Source organism: Echiichthys vipera (genome assembly GCF_963691815.1).
Source record: "Echiichthys vipera genome assembly, chromosome: 10".
NCBI lineage: Eukaryota > Metazoa > Chordata > Actinopteri > Perciformes > Trachinidae > Echiichthys > Echiichthys vipera.
In genome coordinates, this window is record NC_139835.1 from 30,952,296 (window position 1) to 30,962,213 (window position 9,918).

Here is a 9,918-nt window from a genome sequence, read left to right on the forward strand (position 1 = left end):
TCCCGTTTGTATAGTTGGCTGTTCCCCGTTTGCCTCTTTTCATTTCCCACGCTCACAGCTGCTGAGACACAACAGGAAGCAGCGGCTCCTTCCTCCCCCTCCCCCCTCCTCCTCCTCCTCCTCTTCCTCAGCATCCTCTCTGCCGCCGGTTTGATAACAGGCTGTCACAAGTGTTTAATGTTTTCTCAGAAAGTGCTGGCGGACCCTCGAGGGGCGCGGCGGGCGGTGGGCAGGCAGCAAAATGACAATTGCATTTGCGGTGGAACGCGGAGGAGAGAGGGTGGCAGAGGGAGAGGCGCGGCTCTCCTGCCCTTTGATTGGACACTGATTGTTATGTGTGGAGCTTCATCGCCGAGCAGGAAAGGGCAGCGGTAAACAAATGGTGTAATTACTCGACCCTAATGTGACACGGGGCCGGAGGAGGCCGAGGGTGGGGCGGGGGGCGGGGGGGGGGGGGGGGGCTCTGCCGGTTCTATTAGATTAACTTTGTTTGGCCTGTTTGACTGCTATCTGAACTGACACTGACCTAAATTCTTCGGTGCCTGACAGACGGATGGACGGATGTGCGGGCGGGCAGGCGGGCAGCGGACCGGCCCGTCCCCCGGTCGGGCGGGAGGAACAGAAAAGGACACAAAACATCACAGACTCTTAAAAGCCGCAGCCGCACTTTGACCCGGAAGGAGCGACGGCTCGTCTGCGAGCGCCACAGGAGCTCGACTCGTAGCTGCAGGATCCAAAACCCGTGCACCGCTTTGTTATTCTGCTCCAACCACAGAAGAAGAGTTTGAACGCTGCTCACAGTTTCCTTGACACTCGACCGAAGACGAACTGCAGCAGAGGGAAAAACAAAGACCGAAGCACACGAGAGAAAGGAAACACATTCCTCCCTCTGAAAACTGCAGAACAGGAAGAATCCAATTCATTTGGGCGTTGGACTCTTCTGATCAGAGATCTGACGTCAGGGTTTCCCCCGAACACTCTGTGGTTTCTGTCTCAACAGGATCAAGAACTGGAGGATTTAAAAAGCTTTAAGGGCGCCCTCCCACTGTGCCTCCGTCCCGTGCCCCGTGCTTTAGGGTCCTTGTCCCCCCCTCCAGGCCCGTTTGTACTCACACTACCTGGGCCTCGGAGAATGCTTCTTGCTGCCTATACGTCATCACGCCGTAACACGTCACACGCATTGATGACGTCATGGCGATGCGTGGCTTTGTTTCCAGATCTTTCCGTAGACCTCGGAGTTTTTGTGCGTCTTGTCGACTGTTTTTGAATCTTTTCATCGACCAAATCTGCAGTAAACACTCCACCTCCGCATCACACCAACGTGAACCTTTCACCGCCATTGTTTGAAATGTCCGCGCATGGCCCCTCCTTCTTTTTTCTACGTCCCAACAGGCGCACAGGAAATGACCTCAGAGCCGCCGTAGGCCTCGTGCTCGTACACGTGCGCACGCTCGTGCTCGTACACGTGCAAACGTGCTTTACTAAAGCCCACCTCTCTCAGACGGGCTGTGGACGGCAAGCGTGCCGCTCCTAGACGTGGTACGGTTGCACTCACACTGGTCAAAGGAACCAGGCTTTAGCCGTGAAACCTGTTTGGGTGCAGTACGGAGGAACAGTGGGAGTGCGCCTTAAGAGATTTCCACAGGGGCCTTCATTCAGGGCTGGATCAGGGCCCTACTCTCCCACAGGGCCGACAAACAGCCGCTCCAGGGACGCACATGCAAATTAGGGGCATTATTGGCGAGATAGACCCGCCTCGTTCTGGGTCTTTGACCATATTGACAACGCCTGACAGTCCAAGGTACTGGACCCACGGGCCTGGTTGATAATGCAGCCACGCCTTCATTAAGACCAGAGCTGCAGCCATTCATTGACTAATCGATGGACGGAAAAAGGATCAGCGATTGTTTTGATAATCGGGGCAGAAGGAGCTCAGGCTGAGGGGAACTGGTTCCTGCTTCAAGTCCCTGCATGAACATCGACGAAGCTTGGACCGGAGAGGTTTGGGTTCACCTCCTGGACACTGCAGAGGTGCCCTCAGAGCGCCCGTTTATGACTTCTCCGCAATGCATGTACGTGTGTACGTGTGTGTGCAGTGGCGTGCACAGACTTTTTGAAGTGCAGAGGGGAAATGGGAAAAAATGGGCACCTTTAACGCGTCCTTGCCACTGAAGAGGGTACTTTAGCGTTTGTTTGTGTGTGTGTGTGTGTGTGTGTGTAGGGGAAATTATCAACGTTATTATTAGTTTAAAGGGATTTTTCTTGCAAAAACATTGGAAAATGTTGTTTTTCGCCTCTCAGATCTGGAGATTTCTTGCTCTTTTCTGTTTTAAATCATATTGAACTGAACATCTGTGAGACGTGTGAAGACTTCAGCTCACACTTCCTGACGTGTTAAACACCAGAGCAGGGCGACAATTCAACACCGTGCATCGTCTTTGGGTGAAATCTTATGCTGATACACGGTCACGCCATCAAGACTGACAATAAAACACTTTTTAAAGACAGTTTTCTGAACATCTGACGTGAAAATATGAAGTTATTAATACAATGAGAAAATACTACAGCTGCCACACACACACACACACACACACACACACACACACACACACACACACACACACACACACACACACACACACACACACACACACACACACACACACACACACACACACACACACACACACACACACACACACACACACACACACACACACACACACACACACACACACACACACACACACACACACACACACACACACACTCTGCTCTGGCTGTTACTCAACAGGCAGCGGTGCGGTGAGACAGCGGTGCGGTGAGACAGCGGTGCTCGGGCGGAGAGGAAGCGTCGCGGGAAGAAAATGGATGTGACACCGTGAGAGAAGCGAGAGCCGCCGAGTCAAAGTGTGCGGAAGGGTGTGAGGAGCGGAGCCCCGGCGGCTGCCTCACTCCTCTGCAGCTGCAGCCGCAGCTGCAGCTGCAGCAGCAGCAGCAGCGGCGACAGCACGAACACCGGCGCAGCCCCGGAGCAACAGTTGTCTGCTCGCCGTTTACGCAACGCGGCGGCTGCTGCTGCTGCTTCTGGATTAATGTGCGGTTCGTGCAGAGCTGAACAAACTTCACCCACCTGATATCCCTCCGCCGACCACGATCACGTCGTAGGTGTTGCTGGGTGCCGTCATGGTGCCTCCGTGTGCTCCGTGGGTGTCGTGTCCGTGTGGCCGCTGAACGCAGGGCGCACGGGGAGCGCATCTGTATTAAAAGCGCCGGGCAGGCCCACTCCCTCCAGATCCCGCCCACTCCATACAGACCCCGCCCACCACATACAGACCACGCCCACATATAGTAGATAATAGTAGTGGAGACAGAGGATTATTAATATTATGAATATGTCTCTGCACAGAGAATATAACCTGCAGACCTCCTTTTCCCCATTCAACAGAAGCAAATGAAGCAGAATCTATTAAGCATTGATTTCAGGAGTGAACACAATTTTATTTACAGTGTCAAATCATAACCAAAGTGATCTCAGGACACTTTACAGAGTAGGTAAAGACCACACTTTGTGACTTATTTATGATTTACAGAGACCCAACAATTCCCCCGTAGAGTACGGTGGAGACGCAAACCTTCACTATAACAGACAGGAACGTCAGACAGACCCAGCTCTGTGGAGGACGCACATCTGTCTGCACCGGAGAGAGGAAGAGAAGGAGAGAGAGAGAGAGAGAAGACGGACAGATGGACAGAGAGAGACACTTCCAGTAACTATAATAATATCTATAGTAATGTGAAGATGACTCACTCGATTCAGAATCATAATTAACTTTATTGTATGTTTATCAGATTACAAACCAGGCATTTGACCTGTTGATTTTGTGCTTAGAAGACACAAATATACAAATATACAAATAATATAATATAATATATAAATGAACACAGAGTTTAGCATTAAGGACTTAATAAAAAGAAGACGTTAGAAGGTTTGTGATAAAGAATATAACAAATGAAATATAAAATAAAAGGTGCATATGTGTATATATACACACACACACACACACACACACACACACACACACACACACAAACAGGTCCTATATACATGCAATTAAGGAGAGATGTCAGAGCGAGGGGGCTGCCAGTGACCAGCGCCCCGAGCAGTTGGGGGTTCGGTGCCTTGCTCAACAGCACCTCGGCAGTGCCCAGGAGATGAACTGGCACCTCTCCAGCCACCAGTCCACACTCCATTCATGGTCCACACAGGGACTCGAACCGGCAACCCTCCGGTTCCCAGCCGAGTCACCTATACAGATACTGTATATATTTAATAGTGTGCGGTGGGCGTGCAGAGGCATGGAGCTCACTCCTACGCAGCGCTGCAGAGTTTGGGCTCCTGTGTCGGGGCTTCATCGTCGGGGTAAAGGTCTCCTCTCATCAGCAGGACACAGTCAGAGTCTCTGCTCCCCGTCTTTGAGTCATGACGCGTTCACATGAAACACATTTCATCTCTGTCGCATTCATCTCTGCAATAAAGAGAGTAGTGTAGATGTCTCCAAGCTCCAGGTTAATAAAGATGAAGCTGATGAAGCATCTGAGATCATAAAGAAACAATAACAGTTTCACATCTACGTCACAAACATGACTTCATTATAGTAAAGTCCTGAGTGAGCGTTCAGTGACTGTGTCCTCCGGGCTGAGGGGCTTTAGTTTGGTTTCTGTTGCCCTCTTGTGTTCACTCCTTTACTTCCTCTACCTCAATAAAGAACATTCATCCATTCATCTTCAGCCTCTTGTCCCTGTCGGGGTCTCGGGGGGCTGGAGCCGATCCCAGCTGACATGTGGCGTGAGGCGGGGTCCACCCTGGACAGGACGCCAGTCTATCACAGGACACATAGAGACGAACAGAGACAGACAACCATTCACACCTACGGGTGATTTAGAGTCATCAATGAACCCAACACCTGCACGTCTTTGGACTGTGGGAGGAAACCGGAGAACCCGGAGAAAACCCACGCAGACACGGGGACAACATGCAAACTCCACACAGAAGGGCCCCAGCTGGGATTCAAACCAGGAACCCCCTTTCCCTTCTCTCCAGATGTGTAACGTTGAGCCTTTCCAGTGCAGCTCCTTGTTCTTGTCGTGGTGTTTCTCATGTTTGATTCTTTGGTCACAGCCACGGTGACAAACAGCTCTTTACCTTCAGACACAGATCATCTGCTGAAAGCTCCTGTCCTCCATCTTTCTTTGGGTCGTTTTTGGGGAGTTTTCATCTGTTTTTAGTCGTTTTTGTCACATTTATGTGGTGTTTTCATCTGTTTTTAGTCGTTTTGACACGTTTTTGTAGTGTTTTGTGTCAGTTTTTAGTCGTTTCATCTCTTTTTTGTGGTGTTTTCATCTGTTTTTAGTCATTTTGACACGTTTTTGTGGTGTTTTGCGTCTGTTTTTAGTCGTTTCATCACGTTTTTGTGGTGTTTTCATCTTTCTTTACTAAGAATGCATGTGTTCCTTCTCTCCAGATGTGTAACGTTGAACCTTTCCAGTGCAGCTCCTTGTTCTTGTCGTGGTGTTTCTTCTGTTTGATTCTTTGGTTACAGCCACGGTGACAAACAGCTCTTTACCTTCACACACAGATCATCTGCTGAAAGCTCCTGTCCTCCATCTTTCTTTGGGGCGTTTTTGTGGTGTTTTCATCTGTTATTAGTCGTTTTTGTCACGTTTTTGTGGAGTTTTCATCTGTTTTTAGTCGTTTCATCTCTTTTTTGTGGTGTTTTCATCTGTTTTTAGTCATTTTGACACGTTTTTGCCCACAGGCCTGAGTTTGACCCCCCTGCAGTAGAGTAAACTACCAAACAGGAAGTAAAGAGTTCACACTTTACTTCAGTGAGGTTTGGATGCAGCACTTTAACGTGTCCTGGAGTATCTCACAGTGTGTTTTAGTACTTTTATACTGTCACACATCCGTCAACAGGACTGTTTTGAGTGTGTTTTATTCTCCTGAAAATGCTTTAATAACAGTTTGAACCATAAAAACATATTTATATTCATATTTCCAGAGCTCGTTATCAGGTGGGCTGACGTTCAGCCGAGGCCCCCCAGTGGGTTAATCTGAGCATGATTGTGTTTAATCCTAATCCTCATTTGATCTCATTTATGCAATAATCCAGTGAAGTCCCACGCTAGCACATCGCCTCCTTACAGGGTCCGCGGGGCGGCGTGGGGGAGACCGGGGGAGAAGGGGGAGGGGACTTCCCAGGGGACACCGGTACGATCTCATCTAATCCAGTAGAGCCGCCCCGTCTTTGTCCCACTGTCACAGAGACGTCGTTTTTAAGGCTGTTTAATTATCATTTATATAATATACATACACTAAAAACTGTTAATACTGAGATTATCTGGGTAAAGACATGAACACAGGTCCGTCCGTCACTGTGTTCATAAATAAAGAACCACTTTAAGTTGCTGTAAATATGAAATATTTATAAAATATTATAAAATATGTTAAAAGATGAAAGGGAGAGAATAAAAAGTTCTGTATCTTTATCTGAGTGTGTCGGTTCGTCTCTTGTGTCTTTGTCTGTGGAGCTGATTTTGTTTGTTTGTTTGTTTGTTTTCCTCTTAATTATCAGTTTAATAAACTCTCTATTGTTTGTTGATTTTCACCATTATAGATTTATAAAACTTCATTGTGCTAAAAAAAATTAAAGAAAACCAAAGAAAGTGTGTTTTGTGTAATAATATTGACCAGGTGAGTGACCTGGGTCTTTCTTCTGAGGCGTGTTCGATGGATTACACGACGGGCCGACGCTCACTGACCCCGACTCACAACACGTCACTGAATAAATAAATAAAATCACAGAGAAACACAAACACACAGACCACAAACGCCACAACATGAGCACATAGACACAAAAAGACCTCACAGGAAAACAAAACCACTACATGTAAACCAATCACTAAATGACCACAGGGAGGAGCAAAAGACTACAAAGAGAAAATTATTCCACACATGCAAAACAACCAGAACATGGAACAAGGAAGTGCAAAATATGGACCAAAATATACAGTAGACGCAAAGTGACTACAAATAGATACAAGACTACTGAAAATAGATGCAAAAAGACTAAAAATAGATGTCAAATGACTAAAAATAGATGCAAAATGACTAAAAATAGATGCAAAACCACCACAAAAAGATGCAAAGTGACTTAAAATAGTATGAACCCTGCCACCAGACTACAGGTGAGAGGAGCAGCCGTGCGTGGTGAGGTGCAGCAGCAGAGGGCGGCAGAACTTCACACACTTTCACAAAGAAGTGGAAACAGAGACGACAGGTTGTGTTGTTTTGTTCTCTGTGTTAATGACGAGTTTGAGAACTGAAGGGTCGTTACACAGAAATGTAAATGGTGAATGGACTTGTTCTTATAAACCACCTTTCTAGTCTTCTGACGACTCAAGGTGCTTTCACAGTGTCTGTCACATTCACACTGATGCAGTGGACATCTACAGACCATCTAATCTAACCATTCACACACATTCACACACCCATGAGCAGCACGAGGAGCAATTCAGGGTTCAGTGTCTTGCCCAAGGACACTTCAACATGTGGACTGGGGCAGCTGGGGACCGAACTACGGATCTTTCAAATGGAAGACGACCCACTCTCCCACTGAGCCACAGTTGCCCCAAATGTAAACAAATAGGTTTGGGAAACATGGGGATGACCCCCAGCACAGCTCAGTTACAGCTAGTTGGCTAATGTTAGCGCGTTTGCTTGGATCTGCTGTCAGAGCTAGCGTTAATGAAAGCTGCATTCTCTCTAATGTCCAGCAGGAGGAGACTCCACTTAAAGCTGCGTTCTCTCTAATGTCCAGCAGGAGGAGACTCCACTTAAAGCTGCATTCTCTCTAATTTCCAGCAGGAGGAGACTCCACTTAAAGCTGCATTCTCTCTAATGTCCAGCAGGAGGAGACTCCACTTAAAGCTGCATTCTCTCTAATGTCCAGCAGGAGGAGACTCCACTTAAAGCTGCATTCTCTCTAATGTCCAGCAGGAGGAGACTCCACTTAAAGCTGCATTCTCTCTAATGTCCAGCAGGAGGAGACTCCACTTAAAGCTGCATTCTCTCTAATGTCCAGCAGGAGGAGACTCCACTTAAAGCTGCATTCTCTCTAATGTCCAGCAGGAGGAGACTCCACTTAAAGCTGCATTCTCTCTAATGTCCAGCAGGAGGAGACTCCACTTAAAGCTGCATTCTCTCTAATGTCCAGCAGGAGGAGACTCCACTTAAAGCTGCATTCTCTCTAATGTCCAGCAGGAGGAGACTCCACTTAAAGCTGCATTCTCTCTAATGTCCAGCAGGAGGAGACTCCACTTAAAGCTGCATTCTCTCTAATGTCCAGCAGGAGGAGACTCCACTTAAAGCTGCATTCTCTCTAATGTCCAGCAGGAGGAGACTCCACTTAAAGCTGCATTCTCTCTAATGTCCAGCAGGAGGAGACTCCACTTAAAGCTGCATGCTCTCTAATGTCCAGCAGGAGGAGACTCCACTTAAAGCTGCATTCTCTCTTTAATGTCCAGCAGGAGGAGACTCCACTTAAAGCTGCATTCTCTCTAATGTCCAGCAGGAGGAGACTCCACTTAAAGCTGCATTCTCTCTAATGTCCAGCAGGAGGAGACTCCACTTAAAGCTGCATTCTCTCTAATGTCCAGCAGGAGGAGACTCCACTTAAAGCTGCATTCTCTCTAATGTCCAGCAGGAGGAGACTCCACTTAAAGCTGCATGCTCTCTAATGTCCAGCAGGAGGAGACTCCACTTAAAGCTGCATTCTCTCTTTAATGTCCAGCAGGAGGAGACTCCACTTAAAGCTGCATTCTCTCTAATGTCCAGCAGAAGGAGACTCCACTTAAAGCTGCATTCTCTCTAATGTCCAGCAGGGGGAGACTCCACTTAAAGCTGCATTCTCTCTAATGTCCAGCAGGAGGAGACTCCACTTAAAGCTGCATTCTCTCTAATGTCCAGCAGGAGGAGACTCCACTTAAAGCTGCATTCTCTCTAATGTCCAGCAGGAGGAGACTCCACTTAGAGCTGCATGCTCTCTAATGTCCAGCAGGAGGAGACTCCACTTAAAGCTGCATTCTCTCTAATGTCCAGCAGGAGGAGACTCCACTTAAAGCTGCATTCTCTCTAATGTCCAGCAGGAGGAGACCCCACTTAAAGCTGCATTCTCTCTAATGTCCAGCAGGAGGAGACTCCACTTAAAGCTGCATTCTCTCTAATGTCCAGCAGGAGGAGACTCCACTTAAAGCTGCATTCTCTCTAATGTCCAGCAGGGGGAGACTCCACTTAAAGCTGCGTTCTCTCTAATGTCCAGCAGGGGGAGACTCCACTTAAAGCTGCATTCTCTCTAATGTCCAGCAGGAGGAGACCCCACTTAAAGCTGCATTCTCTCTAATGTCCAGCAGGAGGAGACTCCACTTAAAGCTGCATTCTCTCTAATGTCCAGCAGGAGGAGACTCCACTTAAAGCTGCATTCTCTCTAATGTCCAGCAGGAGGAGACTCCACTTAAAGCTGCATTCTCTCTAATGTCCAGCAGGAGGAGACCCCACTTAAAGCTGCATTCTCTCTAATGTCCAGCAGGAGGAGACTCCACTTAAAGCTGCATTCTCTCTAATGTCCAGCAGGAGGAGACTCCACTTAAAGCTGCATTCTCTCTAATGTCCAGCAGGAGGAGACTCCACTTAAAGCTGCATTCTCTGTAATGTCCAGCAGGGGGAGACTGGAACACAGCAGCCATGTTTCTCTGCTACAGTTAGCATCAGAGTGACAGCCGTTAGCTCGCTCCTCCGTCATTCTGTCACACTGGGCCCCCGAATAATTACACCTCCTGCTTCATGTCTCAAAAAGCTTC

General features: G+C 47.9%; 1 protein-coding gene and 1 long non-coding RNA gene across 2 annotated transcripts in view; one reads left to right on the top strand and one right to left on the bottom strand.

Moving 5' to 3' along the window:
* The window catches only part of mao (monoamine oxidase), a 42,134-nt gene extending 38,881 nt beyond the window's left edge, over positions 1 to 3,253 (bottom strand). Inside the window, exon 1 of the mRNA XM_083922076.1 lies at positions 3,134 to 3,253. Coding sequence (XP_083778202.1) covers positions 3,134 to 3,188 — 55 coding nt within the window. The 5' untranslated portion in view covers positions 3,189 to 3,253. The remainder of the gene's footprint in view (positions 1 to 3,133) is intronic.
* LOC310952953 overlaps positions 1 to 9,918 on the top strand; it is a 403,897-nt gene that overhangs the window by 95,158 nt on the left and 298,821 nt on the right. The window lies entirely within an intron of this gene.